Raw genomic sequence first — 19,531 nt, 5'->3', positions numbered from 1 at the left:
TTGAACAAATCAATCGAAGATGAAGGGGTAAATCGTAGCTGAAGATAATAATCTCTAGAATAATAATAGGTAAAAGGAAGAGAGTTGCGAAGTTTCTTTTCATTCAAGATTGGTAAGTTTTCCAGAGTCCCCCCCCCTACAAGGTCGTTTTTCCCCCTTATATACTAGAGAAAAACCCTTCGGAATTGTAAACAACCAAATACAGGGAATATTCGGCGGAATATTCTTAATGGCCCCTAATGGGATTACACTACTGTAGGGGTCATGCAGTTTCTTCTTTCGCCCTAAGGTTATCTTCCTTGGGACGCCGATTCGAAGGTACTTGGTCGTTTGTCATACTCGTCATAGGTCGAGGTCGGTCAAATTTGGACTCATACAATAAGGTATTTCTTTCTTTACCCAAACCAGTTCCTGTTCATATGTTCACGTTGCTTACTCAGCCTCTTAGGAGTACAATTTACAGATGCGCTATTGTCAATCCAATAATCTTGCTTAATGTAGAAGTAAACACCTCTTGTTTAATGATGTAGAAAATGAATTATGTTATTGTAAAACTCCATTCTAAAGCATAACTTCAAAGGCATGGCCGTATGAGTCTCCATTTCAGTCATGCTATGAATTATTCGGTCCCCAAATCACTAGCTACAATTATCATACAAAACAATGTAATACACGTTAGGACTCAAATATAGTCTCCAACATGTGTTTCTATTATTTACTTGATGGTCAATTATTCAATCAATTAGGACCTTTTTGGCCATAGATTTTGCCAAAATTTATTTGGTTTTTTTTTGGCAATACACGTTTGTTCATAAATTTTATCCATATTTTGGCAAATTCCCAAAACTCAAAACTAGGGCTGCTCGGTGGGCCGGGCCTGGACCGGACCGGGACCGCGGTCCTAACGGGCCTGGTGGGCCGGTCCTGGTGGTCCTCCTAAGCCCGTCACGGGCCGGTCTTCATGTTTGAGCCCACGAGCCCGGGACCGTCAGGCGGGCCTGGGCCGGTCCTGGCGGGCCCAACGACTATTTTTTTTTAAAAAAAAAAATTAAAATTCTCTAACGGCCATATTTAAAATCTAGCCGTTTGGGCTGAAAATATGACCGTTTTTAAGTTTAAAAAATGGCCATTTGGCCCCCAAACTTTATATAATTACACTTTTCCCCATTTCTCAACTATAAATACCCCTCATTCTTTCATTTTTATTCACCAATTCATCAATATCTCTCAATCTCTCTACTACAATTACTTAATTTATTGTTGAAATTTCGTGAAAAATTGTGAAGTTGTTGAATTGAAGTTTTCAAGTGTTCAACGATTTTCAATTTTCAAGAAGTTGTTCGGCAATCCGGTAAACTCGTTTCAACTCTTACGTTTTTAGAATATATTTTTGTGTGGTTTAGTTTGCATAATTATAATTAATATGACATTTACTTTGAAAAAAATGTTTGGTAAAGGATTACCCAAAACCATCTATCACTATTAAAATTTGTCCCAAATTTTTGTATTTTATAAAAGAGCCCGTCATTTATTATTTTATAACAATGTTGTTTCGTCTTCTCGATCATCTGATACTGTATTATGTAGTTTATTATAAAAATGATAATTACTTACTAGATTATTTTGTATAGCTGTATCTATGTGCTTTATGCAAGTATAATACCAGATGATTCCGCATTCTTACATTTATGGGTTGTCAGTTTATTGTAATTTTCTTCTTTTACGATGGTGTTATTTTTACTAACTTTTTTCTTTATCCCATGCCCCTGAAGGAACAGATTATCGCGCAATTTAAATAAATTTCCTAACTTTAGGTCTGCGTACATATTACCTCCCCAGACCCCACTTGTGGGATTACACTAGATTGTTGTTGTTGAGTTGTTCGATTAATGATTTCCCATTACCTGCCCGAAGCTCAGTCACGGGATTTGACTGTTTGGTTTCCAGTTTCGTCCTTGTTTCAATGTGAACCTTTTTTTCTACCTCAAAAAGCCAAGGAGCAGTCTATCAACATCAGAACTTTTGCCAAAATTCCATACAGTTTTCACAAGGAAAGAATACTACAACAGTAAATGGAACAAGTTCAGAGCAATTGAGCAAACAGAGAAACCTCCTGTAGTTATTCTTTGTTTTTTTTCCCATGTTTGTGAGGTCATCTTCTTCTATAATAAAGAAATATTTGTTCACTTTTTCTAATAGTAATTTGTAACAAGAAAACAACTTTGAATAGTTTATTGAGTAGACACATCTGTTCATGGATCCCAAGGGTTCAAAGCAGCCGCAGGAGGAGATATCAAACTTCTTGAGCCACCCAAGTCCCAAAAATATCAATACCAATAACAGCAGCAATATGGGGGAGAACAATCCTGTAGAAATCAAAGATTTCCAGATTGGAAATTCAGAAAAAGACGAAACAAAGAAGCAACAATTGGCTCCAAAAAGAAGTTCCAATAAAGATAGGCATACAAAAGTTGAAGGCAGAGGAAGGAGAATACGCATGCCTGCTCTTTGTGCTGCTAGGATTTTTCAACTCACACGTGAATTGGGTCATAAATCTGATGGTGAAACAATCCAGTGGCTGTTGCAGCAAGCGGAGCCTTCCATAATTGCTGCAACAGGCAATGGAACAATTCCAGCCTCGGCTTTAGCCGTGACTGGATCCTCTATTTCGCAACAGGGGATCTCTGTTTCTGCTGGTTTGCAGCAAAAAATGGGTGAATTAAGTAGCAGTATTAGTAGTAGTAGTAGTTTTTGTAGGACCAATTGGCCTATGGTTAATGGGAATTTTGGGAGACCCCATTTGGCTACAACAGGAATATGGCCCCCATCAACAACCAATTTGGCCACTGAGAGTTCAAATTATTTACAAAAGATTACTAGCTTCTCTGGGTTTGACTTACCAGCCACCAATTTGAATCCTATGAGTTTTACTTCTATATTGGGTGCTGCTAATCCCCAGCAATTACCTGGGTTAGAGCTTGGATTATCACAAGATAGTCATATTGGGGGTTTGAATTTACAATCTTTGAGCCAGATTTACCAGCAGATGGAGCATTCAAGAATGCACCATTCACAACAACAGCAACAACAAAATCAGCATCAGCAGCTTTCTCCAGAGGATGATCCTCAAGGATCAGGATAATAGAGCTTGGATTATCACAAGATGGTCATATTGGGGGTTTGAATTTACAATCTTTGAGCCAGATTTACCAGCAGATGGGGCATTCAAGAATACACCATTCACAGCAGCAGCAACAACAACAAAATTCTCCCGAGGATGATTCTCAAGGATCAGGATAGTAGAGCTTTTCACATAACATATTCCAATTTGTAGGGTACATATATAAAGTGATACTGGCGTTTACTGAGCTAGAGGCTTTTTTGGTGAATGGTTTTATTATTAGGAAATGTCTTCTTAAAAAGTGCAGAAAATCTTTATCATTCATTTTGCCCTTTAGATCCAAATGCCAAGTGGAGTGCCTGTACCTTGTTTGTTGAAATAAACATAGAAATCATATATACACGAGCAATTTTCTGTCTTCAATAACTGATTTAATCTTTCAAGGGGAGCCTTGGCGTAATCGGTAAAGTTGCTGCCATGTGACCTGGAGGTCACGGGTTCAAGTCGTGGAAACAACCTCTTGTAGGAATGTAGGGTAAGGCTGTCTGCGCAAAAATGCAATTTCTGGCACTCAATTTTGACTTAATAACTACAGAGCTAAGCAGAGCCAAATACTCAGCTCCAAAAAATAATTCTTTAAGTTGAATGCTTAGGGGGAGAGACAATAATGCTTTCCTTATTTTTGTTTGGCTAATTTTCTTAAGATGAAGCATTCTTTAGAAGATCCAAGCTTCAATAATGTGAAGTTCCATCCTTTAGCAAGTTCAATGTTCTTAAAGAGTGCTGTAGAATTGGTATCTTCTACTTGCTGTGAAAAAAGGTCAGTGCTTTACTGAGCTTCTTTTTTCAAGTCAATCTTTCAGTTAATGAAGCAGTTTTGAGAAATGTATTATTTCTGGCCATATGGCCTAAAAGTGGTCAAAGAAATATCTTTTTGATTGTACGTTCCAGTATTTTATGTATAATCTTATAGAAGAAGCATTGTGTATCATTCATGGAGTATGTTGTTATGAGTGTTGACGTCCAATTTTGTCCTACCTTTCATCAAATTAATTTTCTTGTGCTTCCTAGTTATTAATAATTTAATTCTCTATTTCACTATTTTATTATTATTATTATTATTATTATTATTATCACTACTACTACTACAACAATTACTATCAATTGTAGCATTATTATTATTACAACATTACCTCTATCTATATCTATACTATATTAAAAGCACGAAGGCCTTTAACGAAATGTCGTTCGCCTTTTTTACCCTTTTAAAATAGAGTTTACATTAGACAAAATAGTCATTATATTATTTTCCTTATATTTAGCACTTTAAAATCAAGTAAAATTTTGTTTATTAAAGTTTTCCTTATTTGAATTACTACACATGAAATCCTAATATTTAGGACATCCAAATAAAAAAAAATTAACTTGTGCAATCAAAAAAAATATTAACTAGACTATTTGACTAGCACCCGGTACCTACATCATCCGAAAATTACCTAGCTTTTTCCTTGTCTTTTTTGCGATTGGAATTCAAGTGTTCAATTAATTTCATCAATCCAATGTAATGAAGATACATTCTAGCCTTCTGATTTTTGCCGTCTACTTTAAAGGTTAATAAGTGCTTTGAGTAGTAAATATTTCCTCTATTTCAATTTTTGTGCTTTACTATAGTTTTTTAAAATTTGTTTTAAAAGTATCTTTTTATGTTCAGTAACTCTTTAGTTTCACCGTTTCACATGACATATTTAAGACTATTAGATTCAAAGATATTTTTATCAGCGGATACAAGATTGTATTTATTGCTAGAACAATAAAATAAAGATTTATTATATCTATCTATATTAATATCTTAATATCTATATCTATATCTATCTATCTATATATCTATATACTATATTAAAAGCACGAAGGCCTTTAGCGAAATATCGTTCGCCTTTTTTGCTCTTTAAGAATAAATTTCACACTAGACAAAAGTGTAATTTAAGCTTCTTTCCAAATTTTTAGGAATTTAAATTAACTAAAATTTTAGTACATTCCATGTTTTGAACTCCTATGAAATTAGTCCTAACATATAGGACTCACACAAGAATGGAAACAAAATATTTATGACGAAAAGAAAATTTAGAATCACCAATATTACAATTTGCTTCATCAGCCAATAAAATACCATTTTTGTGTCCATAGTTTGGTAGAAAATGTTATTGAACTTATAGACAAATTTTATTCTAATCGAATTATCATCATCTCTTTTCTAAGTATTTTAACAAATGATAATTTTTTATAGCAAGAAACCCTTAGCGAAATATTGTTCTCCTTTTTTACCATTTAAAATTAAATTTTACATTAGACAAATTTGTAATTTAATGATTGTCCTAATATATAGGATTTTAAAGTAGATATTATTAAGGATTTTAAAGTAGATATTAAAGTAGATTATCCTAATATATATTAAGGATTTTAATGATTATCCTAATATATAGGACAAATTTGTAATTTAATGATTATCCTAATATATTAAGGATTTTAAAGTAGATATTATTTGGGAAATAGGAGTAATTTTACGTTTTCTTTTCCTTGTATATCCGACGGCAATTTCAATAGAAATATGTTTCACGTTCATTCTTCTTATTGGAAACTTATAACTCTAACAAGATGTACCATTAAAAGTAGGAGATGTTGTACTAACTAAATATATATTTTAATTATTAAATGTAGTTTTAAATATTACACAAATTAATAAAGAGAATATTATATTGTTCGAGTAGGAAAAAAGTTCAAAAATAGTTTGTATTTTCTATACTATCATAAAATAATGAAATTTCAACAAATAATTAAGTATTTGGATTAATAAATTAGAGGGATAAAAATGATTCATTTTTTTCAAAATCATTATGTAAGTAAAATTATTTATCAAGTTGATAAAACTCTTAAGGTACTTAAATTTATTTTCACAAGAACTAGAGCATTGGCCATGAAAAAAAATTAGAGAAAAATTTATTTTAATATAGTATTAAAAGTTAAATAGCTAAAAATTCTAAGTTAAATCATTAAGGATGTAACATAAACAAAAGGTATTCAAAAAACGTTGTCATTATTTTTTTTATATTCATTCCAATAAATGATAGCTTCCTATATTTTTTAATATAGTATTATATTATTTTTATAATTCAATATTAGTCATTTAAGACTTTAAATTGTTATTTATCAATATCTTCGAGGTACTATAGTTCTACCTCATCACTCAAAAATTTCTAAAAGAACAAAAGATTCTGATTTTCAATTTATTTTATTATCTTTGAATAATTATGGTAAAAGTATTTTTTATGTTGTTTGTTGATAGTCTTCGATAACGAATATAACAATTAATTTCATAAGATATTTCACTCCTCATAAATCATAATAAAGCATATAAAGACTTATATGAAGTATGATCTATTTGTTTTATTGGGTTAGCTTAGTGAGATTAACATTAGGATCTTATATTTTTTAATATTTATCAATAACTCAAAATATAGTATTTAATAATATTTACGTAGTTATTGATATAGGTACACCCGCAAAACGCACACCCTAAGACTAGTATTATTAAAGGTGGGTTGTTATCTAATACGTGATATTAGCCTATATATTGTCTTATTTAATTTTGAGTATATATGTTTAAAGTAATATTGAGTTTAAATTATAAGATAAAGGAAGCCCAAAGAAGTTAAAATGAAGAAGGGAAAGGCCATGAAATTCGGCCATTGGAAGCCCCAAAACTTCTTCCACCATTTTATCAAGTAGCTAGTCCATTTAATATCAATCCAGATTAACCTACCAGCCCAATTCCTAGCCCAATACTTTGGGCCAATAGCCCCAAATACCCAATTATCAACAACCCAAACCCATGGAATCCCCTAGAAGAGACAATCTCAATCGTCAATTACCTAAGTACCCTTCCTAATCTCAAAATTCAAATTAACTATGGTCAAGATTTTCCAATCTACTTTACAAAAAGAAATCTTTCGCTTTTTCAACAAAAGATCTCTTTTCCCTTTTTTTCCCAAAATTTCTCCCTCCCACGTGAATGGCCATTTTCTTCCAACTTTCTCTATCCTTCTTTATGATCTTTTTTTTTTTGTTGGTTTGAAAGATAAATATAGATTATATTAAAGATTGTGTACCGAGGCGGGATGCCCGTATTGCATCGTTTTACATACTGATGCACTGGTAGTGGGTGCTACAGTATTATAACTAACTATATTACTACCACACCTAGGATTGCCACTATTACAATACGTATTTACAATATTATAAATATCAGAGTGAGGCCTATAGTGATCCAAAACAAGTTCCTGCACTGCACTCTTCTCTTGCTCAAAAACTGCCCATGTAAAATCTGGGCTGCCATCAAAAATATGCACCACCAATTGAATGCCAAAATTGCAGCCTTCCTTAGCTAGTTTATCTGCAACTCTATTCTGTTCTCTGTACGCATGCAGTACTGTAGGTTTACCCAACCTGTCCAGGAAGTACCTGCAGTCAGAAATTAAGTTATTAGTTGTCACATTATTAGAGGTGAGGAGCCTTATGATATTCTTTAAGTCCACTTCCACTTCCAGTGGTACAAGATTATGCTCGAGAGCTAATTGGAGACCCTGTATCAAAGCACGTAGTTCTCCAATCAGCATTTACATTTCGTATCAGTCCACCAATACCAGATTTGCTCAAAGTATGGGCTCCATCAGTGTTTAATTTATAGAAAGGATATTTAGGAGGTTTCCATTTAAGATTATGTTGTCTCTTTTTCCTAATAGTGTACTTTTTAGCTACAAGATATGTGAATTCGCCTGCTTGTTGAGTAGTTAATTTAGTGGAAGTTGTGGATGTAATATGTCTATAACAATTATTATTACGTGCTACCCAAATATTCCATAAACTTAGAGACAAGTATGTGGCTGGATTTATTTTGTATGGAAACTGAAGGTCCTTGCAAGTTATAAGTTGATGAACCCAATTAGAAGCATGCGTTCCTTGCAAATGATGATTTATGAATTCAAGAATGCCTAAATTCTGCCAATATGTTTTAGCACTTGTGCATTCTAGGAATAAGTGATTAATGTTTTCATCTGCCGTATGGCAATATTGACATGTAGCATCTTGAATTACATTGATATGTTTGAGATAGTCCTTAGTGGGTAACCTCTTTTTGTCAAGAAGCCAAATGAACCCTTGAATTTTGAGTTGGACCGGTAACTTCCATATCCACTCATAATTTATATAAGCAGGAGTAGAAATATTATGAAGTGCAGCTAATATACCATACATAGACTTAGTACTGAAAAGACCCGTAGGAGTTAAACCCCAACAAATACTATCAACTTTATTACTGTATTTTGAGATATAAGTAGATTGAATTAGTTGGCTAATGTTATTGGGCATCTCAAATGGCAGTTTATTCCAATCCCATCCTTCGTTATCCATAAAGGAAGAGATAGTCATATTTTGATGCTCTAAGGGTAAGGAACCATAAATAACTGATCTGATGGTCGTACCAGGCGCAATCCATGGGTCATCCCATAGTTTAATGTGAGTGTCTCTTCCTATATTCCATTTTATACCTAGCTGACATAGATGCCAACCAGTAGTTATATTAGACCAAATGTGAGAATGATTATTAATAGGAGAAGTATGAATATATTTGGACAGTAAGACCTTAGCCCACATAGCATTTGGTGAGTTGAATAGCCTCCAAGCTAAACTTGCTAATAAAGCATTGTTCTTATCACGTAATTTTTGAATTCCTAATCCTCCAATATTTGTTAGCCTAGTAATATCATTCCATTTGACAAGATGTAGTTTCTTTTTTTCTAATGTAGTACCCTATAAGAAATTTCGTTGATACTGATCTAACTTGTGTAGAATATGGGATGGAATGTGTATGTATTGCATTAAATGATTAGGTAGTTGGTTTAATGTAGATTTTATTAAGGTAGCTCTTCCTGATATTGTTAGGAATTTAGACTTTCATCTTGCTAATTTATTCTTAAATTATCAAGTAGTAACTGAAAATCAGCATTTTTAGGTTTTGCTTGGAACATGGGGAATCCCAAGTATTTGCCAAAAGAGGTGCCTTCTTTCATACTAAATGAATTGATAACAAAATCCTTTTTAGTAGGACCACAATTTTTGGAGAAGAAAATTTTTGATTTATCAAAATTAATTCTTTGCCCTGAGTATTCTGAAAAGTTATTTAACATATCAATGATCGCATGACAACTTTTAGTAGTTATTTTTTAAAATAGTATAATATCGTTTGCGAAGAAAAGATGAGATAGTAGTGGGCCTTTGTTAGATAGTCGAATTGGTTGCCATTTTAGATAGTCCACTGATTGTGAAATATTTCTAGACAATAATTTCATGCACATGATAAATAAATATGGTGACAATGGATCTCCTTGACGGATACCTCTTAAGGGTGTAAAGTAGTGTGTGCTTGAACCATTAATTAAAATAGAAACCGATGTAGTTGTAACACATGACATAATTAAAGAAATCATTGAAGGAGGAATATTAAAGTAAAATAAAGCATGTCTTATAAAAGACCATTCTAATCTATCAAAAGCTTTCTCTAAATCAAGTTTTAATAACATTGAAGGATATTTCCCTTTCATTCTAGCAAGGTAATTTAAAGCTTCCTGGACTATTATAGCATTATCGCAAGTTCTCTTACCTTGTTGGAAGCTAGTTTGTGTTGGTCCTATAATCTTACTTATGATTGGTTTAAGCCTATTAACTATTATCTTAGTAATTAGCTTATAAACAGTATTGGAAAGGCTAATTGACCTAAATTATTGTATTCTTGTAGGATGTTTTACCTTAGGGATAAGGCAAAGGAGAGTCTTATTAAGCTCAAGTGGCACAATTTTAGAATTAAATATATTATGACAAAAAATGATTACTTTAACACCTACATCCTTCCAGTATTTTTGGTAGAAAAATGGATGTAATCCATCTGGTCCTGATGATTTGTAGGCCTTAAAACTATTTAAAGCATTTAAAATCTCTTCTTGATCAAGGGGTAAATCCATCTTTAAGTAAATCATTAGAAGAGATCTCACGACTATATGAATCCATACTCATGTTCTTCGAGATTAAGTGGTCACTCTGAAATAGATCAGTATAATAATTTAAGATTAAGCAATGAATTTCAGTAGAAGTAGATACCCAATTCCTTACGTTATCTTGTAAAGCAGTTATTTTATTTCTACGACGTCTATGAAGAGTAGATAGATGGTAAAATCTAGTATTTGCATCCCCTTCATTCAACCAATTTATTCTAGATTTTAACTGCCAGAATTCCTCTTCTATACGAAGAATGTGACTATATTCCAAAGACAATTGAGTTTCTAAATTTTTCAAGAAGATACTATTAGGATAATGGGATAAAGATTGTAAGCCTGCTAATCTGGCAAGCAATTTTCTTTTTCGTTCAAAGATATTACCAAAAATATTATAATTCCAACATGTTGCTACCCTCTTAAAATTTTCAATAGTAGTTAGTAAAGGTGAATCATTCGACCATGTTGCATGAACCAATTGTTGAAATTGAGGATGAGAAGCCCACATAGTCTCAAATCTAAATATCCTTTTGTGGAATGGTTGAGGAGGTTTTAAATTAATTAGTAAAGGACAATGATCAGAGTGAGTACGAGGAAGATGCGTCACAGTAGAGTTTGGAAATAACTTTAACCAATCATAATTAGCCAAAAAATGATCTAGTCTTTCTAATACGGTATGCCCATTTCTTTGTTTATTAGTCCAAGTAAAACGACTACCCTGAAAACCTAAATCCAAAAGGTTACAACTGTGCATGAAGTTAGCAAATTTATCAACCCTATTATTGTTAATGGGTAGATCCCCAAACTTATCCCTAGATTCTAGAATTTCATTAAAATCCCCCTATTATCCATGGCAAATCATTGTTAACATGCAAATTAATTAAACTATTCCAAAGCACATCACGTAATTGGTTGTGTTGACTAGCGTAAATAGTAGATAATAGCCAGAAGGGTTTTGTGGGACTAACCTGGACTAAGCAATGTATTTCCTGTTCAGAGATTCTCATTTCAGTGACATTAATAAGATCAGCATTCCAAATCACCACCAAACCCCCCAATGAGTCCATTTGCAGAAGTGTTACAACCCATATCCACATGTGTTAGTTCATGCCATATATTAGTTAACATAAATCCAAGAAGGAATTATCTTTGAGATGATAAGAAGTCAATCCTATTGGTCTTAAGTGATACAAGAGTGTATAAGGGTGATTAACCAGTATTAGAAGTTAAACGAATCAAGGATGTTGTAACTCGTATTTTCAGGTAATCTAGCGGTGCTTAATACACTCAAGAGGTCATTTATTAAGGTATTTTAATCATATAATATCCGTATCATAAGTCTTGAAGTCAAACGAGTTATGAAACAAAAGTCGACAAAAGTTGTCGCAACTTAGGTTCATAATTTTACTTAAACATTAGGTCAAATGTTTCTAATCTTTTCTCATAATTTACAAGGAATTACGGGGTGATCTACCCACCAAATTAAATATCTATGAGTCTAGTTTCCAACGCATTAAACCGTTCATCGATACGATCTCGGAGTAGAGAGATATTCGCGTTTTCGCGAGACTGCGCCAAGCACCTCTCTATGGGGCCCACTAAGTCGGTTTAAGATATTTGGACCTATATAGGATGACTACAACCCGTTTTAAGTCATTTCTTTTCACTATTTTCAGACCTTAGAACCCTAGGAACATCCTCTCAAGGTTCTCTCAAGATTCAAGACCCAAAAAAGGGGCAAACAACACAAATCAAGTGTCGGGAATTCCGTGGCGCTAGTAAGTCTCTTGTTCTTCTTGTTGTTGCTCATTTTTGTGTCGTTCCAGCCCGTGTGGGAGGTTGTTTTAAAGGGTTTATGTTCTGTAAATACTCCCTCATGTTCTTAATATCAATCCTAGGTGATTTCAAGCCTTCTAAAGTGATTCTAGTGCCGAAAAACACTAATTGATCGCTAGTTTCGTTTTTTTTGTTGTGTGGCAGCATTGGAGGGATATTTCATGGAAATTTAAGGTCAAATTGGAGTTGTTATTTCTGTATAAAGGTAAGGAACCTCTTACTCTATATGTATTTAAGATTATCCAAGTTGCGGCTAAGCCATTGAAGCTAGAACTTGTGAGATATATATCGAAAGGTTTGGTAGTAATGTTATTGTTTTGTGGACTGTTTTGCGTTGTTGTTGGGCTGCGTATTTTACTACTATCTTGTGGAGTTTTGGAGGAGGAAGGGTGTGGGGTCATATATATAGGGGAGGTGCTGTCCGTTTCATCGTAAAATAGGTTGTGGTCGATACATAATAGTTATGACGCTTAAATGATAACGATAGTATCGTTTCTCTTATTGTAGACTAAGGAGTTTTGACAATTGCATAGCTTGAGATTGGGGAAGTATATACAAGGTATGTGAGGCTATCCCTTTCCTTCTTTTGCACGACTCCGATTGTACATAATGTAATGAACGAGCTTCCAAAGATACTCTACTCTTAGAAGCTAGCAGTACTTACATTGTTTTCCCTCTTATGGAACGATTGATGTTAATGTTGCTTCTCTTATTCTTATGTTATCAATGTTGTTGGTACTTCCTGATTCTTATAAGGTTCATAGTGAAGAGTTAGTCCTAATAACGTGTACAGAGGATACCGACCTTACGTCACTCCGAAAGGTTTAGAATGTGATTCCATGAGTCGAGCATGCATTATATATATGTATCTATTTTACTCTACCGAGCCACGCTATAGTTGGCCGGGTACGGCACCTATTGTGCAACCACTGATCAGTTGGGTTTTACCGAGCTCCACGTGGCCGGGTACGATTCTACCGAGCCTATTATGGCCGGGTACGATATGATGATGATGATGCCCACAGAGGCGAATGCTTTAAAGGTTTATGTATTTATACATATGTATCATGCATTTCATGTAAGTAGCCCTCAGAGGTACTAAGATGTTACAGGTTGTATATTCTCTATCCTTGCTTACATTACTGATCGTATTTATGGTTCCTTGCCTTACATACTCAGTACTTTATTCGTACTGACGTCCTTTTATTTGTGGACGCTGCATGTCGTGCTGCAGGTCCTGATAGACAGGCAGGTGCAGCTCCCCCACCACAGTAGACTGTCCAGTTCAGCGGTGATTGGCGAGATCCCTTCTCCGGACTTGCCTTGGTCTTGGTATGCAATTTTTGTTATAGACATTATGGGTATGTCGGGGCCCTGTTCCGGCTATGTTGCAACACTTATGTTCTTTTAGAGGCTCATAGATAGGTGTCGGCTCATGTATAGTTTGGTATGCCTTGTCGGCTAGTTTTTGTTGTATAGTCTTTCATAGTAGCGTGGTAGCTCATACCTTATATGTAGTTTCTTGATTGTCTGGTCATCCCCTGCTATGTATGTTCATGCCGTCATATTTTATTGCTGGTTGTCCATGATCTAGGTCTACCATTTATATTGATCTCTTTAGCCTTAAAAGATAATAATGAAGGTTAGATGAAATGTACGTTGGTGCTCGGCAAGTGTGGTCGGGTGCTAGTCATGGCCCTTCAGTTTGGGTCGTGACAAACTTGGTATCAGAGCAAGTCTGTCCTAGGGGTTGTCTATGAGCCGTGTCTAGTAGAGTCTTGATTATGGATGTGTAGCGCGCCACATTTATAATCAGGAGGCTACATGACATCTAGGGTTGTTACCTTCTTCCTGAATCTAGATCGTGCGTAGAGTTGAGTCGTAAGTGTTTGTCTCTAATATTCACCTTGTTTTTTTCAGTGATGCCTTCGACTAGGAAGCAAACGATTAGTAGACGGCTTGATACAGCAGCGGGAGAGGGTACCAGTCAGGTGCCCCAAGTCAGAGCAGGACAAAGTGAGGCTCAAAGTGAGATGCCCTCTCATACCTCATCTACTCCATCTCCTCCAGAGGATATTAGAAGGCACCCAGCGCCTCCAGTTCCTCCGTCTGGCACTCCAGACCAGGATATGCAGAGTGCTTTGCAGTTATTGACTAGCTTGGTAGCTGCTCAGGCTCAGAGGCAGAATACAGGTGCTGCTGAGAAACCAGTTAGTACAAGAGTTCGTGATTTTATTAATTTAGACCCTCCAGTGTTTACCGGATCAGACCCCAAGGAGGACCCACAGACTTTTATTGACCAGGTTCATCGTACACTTCGGGTTATGCATGTTAGTGATACAGAGGCAGTAGAGTTGGCTTCTTATCGGCTACGGGATTTAGCAGTTCTCTGGTATGATAGTTGGGAGAGATCCAGGGGTCCGAACCCTCCTCCAGCTGTGTGGAAGGAATTTTCTGAGGCCTTTCTTCGTCACTACTTGCCAGTTGAGATACGACGAGCTAGAGCTGATAAGTTCTTGAACCTTAGACAAGGTAATATGAGTGTGCGAGAGTACAGTATGCAGTTTGATTCTTTGGCAAGGTATGCTCCCCATATGGTGGCCGAGATGAGTGATAGGGTGCATATGTTCGTGAATGGGTTGGGACCACATTTAATAAATGAGTGTACGACAGCCTCCTTGGTGGAGGGCATGGATATTTCTCGTATTCAAGCTTATGCCCAGACCCTAGAGGATCGTAAGCGCCAGCAGAGGGCAGTTAGGGAGCAGGATAGAGGCCAGCATAAGAGGGCGAGATTTGCAGGGTATTCTGATGACTTCAGAGGCCGCATCAGGCCACAGTTTTCGAGGAGTTCGGCGCCACCTGTAGCTAGTGCTCCTCCACAGTTTCAGAGGCCTCGATATGATCGATCCTATTCTGGTCCAGGTCAGAGTTCGCGGGCATCTGGCTCGCAACATCCCAGGGATACTAGTCAGATGAGACCCCCAACACCACATTGTGATCAGTGCGGCAAGGCCCACTTTGGACTGTGTCGTCGAGGTTCTGATGCATGCTATTCGTGCGGGCAGCCTGGCCATATGATGCGGGATTGTCCTAATAGAGGAGGTGATGGTATGGCTCAGCCGACTGGATCTGTGTCTGGTTCTTCCTCATCAGTTCGACCTCCAGCACGGGGTTTTCAGCAGTCGACAGGTCGTGGTAGGGGTAGAGGTGCAGTGCCGAGTTCGAGTGGTGCTCAAAATCGAACCTATGCTCTAGTAGGTCGACAGGATCTCGAGTCGTCTCCAGATGTTGTTACAGGTATTATATCTGTATTTTCTTATGATGTATATGCGCTGATTGATCCGGGATCTACATTATCATATGTTACACCCTTTGTGGCTAATAAGTTTGGCATTGAACCTGAATTGATAAGTAAACCCCTCGCGGTATCTACTCCGATAGGAGATTCTGTGATTGCTAGAAGGGTATATAGAGGTTGCACTGTGATGATTTGTAGTCGTCAAACCTCGGCAAATTTATTTGAGTTAGAAATGGTTGATTTTGATGTGATAATGGGAATGGACTGGTTGGCCTCATGCTATGCAAATGTTGACTGTCGTACGAAGATGGTTAGGTTCCAATTTCCGGGTGAACCCGTCATTGAATGGAAAGGGAACATTGCTACACCGAAAGGTAGGTTTATTTCCTATCTTAAGGCAAGGAAAATGATCTCAAAAGGTTACATTTATCATCTCGTTCGCGTTAGGGATGCGGAGGCGAAACCGCCTACTTTACAATCAATCCCTGTGGTTAACGAATTCCCAGATGTTTTCCCAGATGAACTCCCGGGCCTTCCTCCTGAAAGGGAGATTGAGTTTAGCATTGATGTGTTGCCTGACACTCAACCGATCTCTATTCCTCCATACAGAATGGCCCCGGCAGAGTTGCGAGAGTTGAAGGTGCAGTTGAAGGACTTGCTGGATAAGGGCTTTATTAGGCCTAGCACTTCACCTTGGGGTGCACCAGTCCTATTCGTGCGGAAGAAAGACGGGTCGTTACGGATGTGTATCGACTATCGACAGTTGAATAAGTCTACTATAAAGAACAAGTATCCACTTCCAAGAATTGATGACCTGTTTGACCAACTCCAGGGTGCCAAGTATTTCTCTAAGATTGATTTACGTTCAGGGTATCATCAGGTGAGGGTTAGGGAGAAGGATATTCCAAAGACGGCCTTCCGGACAAGATATGGGCACTTTGAGTTCTTGGTGATGTCGTTCGGGCTAACAAATGCCCCAGCAGCTTTTATGGATCTCATGAATACTATATTCAGGCCCTATCTTGATGTGTTCGTGATTGTATTCATTGATGACATTCTAGTGTATTCTCGTTCGGAGGTGGAACATGCGGGCCACTTGCGGATAGTATTACAGACGCTTCAGGATCGTAAGTTATATGCTAAGCTCTCCAAATGTGAATTCTGGCTGAACTCAGTAGCATTCCTTGGCCATGTGATATCTGATGAGGGTATTAGTGTCGACACTCAGAAGATCGATGCAGTAAAGAATTGGCCGAGACCTACAACACCATCAGAAGTCCGCAGCTTCCTAGGGCTAGCAGGATATTATAGGCGGTTTGTAGAAGGATTTTCCTCTATATCATCACCATTGACTAAGTTAACACAAAAAGCTACCAAATTCCAGTGGTCTGACACTTGTGAACGTAGTTTTCAGGAGTTGAAGAATCGATTGACATCTGCACCAGTGCTCACTCTTCCTGAAGGAACAGAAGGTTATGTGGTATATTGTGATGCCTCAGGTATAGGTTTGGGGTGCGTATTGATGCAGCATGGGAATGTGATTGCTTATGCATCAAGACAATTGAAGAAGCATGAAAAGAATTATCCAACCCATGATTTGGAATTGGCTGCAGTAATATATGCTTTGAAGATATGGCGGCACTACTTATACGGCGTCCATGTTGACATCTACACAGATCACAAGAGTTTACAATACATCTTCAAGCAGAAAGAGTTGAATTTGAGGCAGCGTAGGTGGCTTGAATTATTGAAAGACTACGACGTCGAGATATTGTATCATCCCGGTAAAGCCAATGTTGTGGCAGACGCTCTCAGCCGTAAATCAATGGGAAGCTTAGTACATATTGAGGCAGGTAGATGGGGGTTGATTAAAGAGCTTCATCAGCTAGCCAATATGAGAATCAGATTGTTAGACTCTGATGACGGAGGTGTTACTGTACAGAATACATCAGAATCATCTTTGGTAGCCGAGGTAAAAGCACGACAATATGAAGATCCTATCTTAGTACGATTAAGAGAAAGCATTCAACAGTGTAAAAGTATGGCTTTTAGGATCGGAAAAGATGGGGCACTGAGATACCAGAGCCGATTGTGTGTGCCTAATGTGGCAGGGTTGCGAGAGAAGATTATGAATGAGATTCATCAATCCCGATATTCCATCCATCCCGGCTCGACAAAGATGTATCATGATGTCAAGGAGCAGTATTGGTGGGATAATATGAAGAAGTCTATTGCTGAATTTGTAGCCCAGTGTCCCAATTGTCAACAAGTAAAGATAGAACATCAGAAACCCGGTGGATTGCTTCAAAATATAGAGATTCCGACCTGGAAGTGGGAGGTGATTAATATGGACTTCATTATTGGATTACCTCGCTCTTATCATAAGTTTGACTCCATCTGGGTGATAATTGATCGACTTACAAAATGTGCCCATTTTCTGCCAGTGAAGACAACTTACGCGGCTGAAGATTATGCAAAGTTGTATATCAAGGAGATTGTTAGGCTTCATGGTGTGCCCATATCTATTATATCAGACCGAGGAGCTCAATTTACGGCTAACTTTTGGAGGTCTTTCCAGAAGGGTTTAGGCACACAAGTAAATCTCAGCACTGCATTTCATCCGCAGACTGACGGACAGGCTGAACGTACCATTCAGACACTGGAAGATATGCTACGAGCATGTGTTCTAGATTTTAAGGGGAATTGGGATGATCATCTTCCACTCATAGAATTCGCCTATAACAATAGCTACCATTCCAGTATTAAAATGGCCCCATACGAGGCACTATACGGGAGGAGATGTAGATCACCAGTTGGATGGTTCGAAGTCGGTGAAACAGAATTATATGGGCCAGATTTGATTCACCAAGCTATTGAGAAGGTGAAAGTGATACAGGAGCGATTGAGGACGGCACAAAGCAGGCAAAAATCTTATTCTGATGTCCGACGTCGTGATCTAGAGTTTGAGGTTGGTGATTGGGTTTTCCTGAGGATCTCACCAATGAAGGGTATTATGCGTTTTGGGAAGAAAGGTAAGCTGAGTCCAAGGTATATCGGGCCGTATAAAATTCTTCGACGGATTGGACAGGTTGCTTATGAGTTAGAATTGCCATCCGAATTGGAATTTGTCCACCCGGTATTCCATGTATCTATGTTGAGAAAATGTATTGGAGACCCTTCTCGAGTCGTCCCTATCAAAGATGTACAAGTTACAGAGGACCTATCATATGAAGAAGTGCCAGTGGCGATATTAGATCGGCAAGTCCGCAAGCTGAGAACAAAAGATGTAGCTTCCGTCAAAGTATTGTGGAGGAACAAAAATATGGAAGAAATGACATGGGAAGCAGAAAAGGAGATGAAGTCAAAATACCCTTACTTATTCCAGAATGAAGATAACAAGGATGCTGGTGGAAGACAGGATACATTGGAAGAAGAAACGGCTCTATGAGGTAAGCAATAATTTGAGAATACTCCTCCTTAATACAAAATGATGATATGTAGATAATGTAAATACGCATAATGCTTTGTGTAGACTTGTGAAACCATATGTTGGGCTTAATTACTTGCAAGTTTTGCTAGTGACCATTTTATAGGGGAAAATTGATCGGAAATTTCCATTGGAATCCACGATGATTTAAACTCCCCATAAACCCTTACATTCGAGGACGAATGTTCCTAAGGGGGGAGGGTGTTACAACCCATATCCACATGTGTTAGTTCATGCCATATATTAGTTAACATAAATCCAAGAAGGAATTATCTTTGAGATGATAAGAAGTCAATCCTATTGGTCTTAAGTGATACAAGAGTGTATAAGGGTGATTAACCAGTATTAGAAGTTAAACGAATCAAGGATGTTGTAACTCGTATTTTCAGGTAATCTAGCGGTGCTTAATACACTCAAGAGGTCATTTATTAAGGTATTTTAATCATATAATATCCGTATCATAAGTCTTGAAGTCAAACGAGTTATGAAACAAAAGTCGACAAAAGTTGTCGCAACTTAGGTTCATAATTTTACTTAAACATTAGGTCAAATGTTTCTAATCTTTTCTCATAATTTACAAGGAATTACGGGGTGATCTACCAACCAAATTAAAGATCTATGAGTCTAGTTTCCAACACATTAAACCGTTTATCGATACGATCTCGGAGTAGAGAGATATTCACGTT

At 36.9% G+C, this 19,531-nt stretch overlaps 1 protein-coding gene across 1 annotated transcript; it reads left to right on the top strand.

Annotated features, from left to right (window-relative positions):
• Window positions 1-1,193: 1,193 nt before the first annotated feature.
• On the top strand, window positions 1,194-3,523 carry LOC104210185 (transcription factor TCP20). Its single transcript, XM_009759007.2, has one exon. It carries the CDS (start codon window positions 2,255-2,257, stop codon window positions 3,140-3,142), a length of 888 nt encoding a protein of 295 aa, XP_009757309.1. The 5' UTR covers window positions 1,194-2,254; the 3' UTR covers window positions 3,143-3,523.
• Window positions 3,524-19,531: the final 16,008 nt, after the last annotated feature.

Source organism: Nicotiana sylvestris, chromosome 2 (assembly GCF_000393655.2).
Source record: "Nicotiana sylvestris chromosome 2, ASM39365v2, whole genome shotgun sequence".
Classification (NCBI taxonomy): domain Eukaryota; kingdom Viridiplantae; phylum Streptophyta; class Magnoliopsida; order Solanales; family Solanaceae; genus Nicotiana; species Nicotiana sylvestris.
This window is presented reverse-complemented; position numbering and strand designations above follow the sequence as displayed.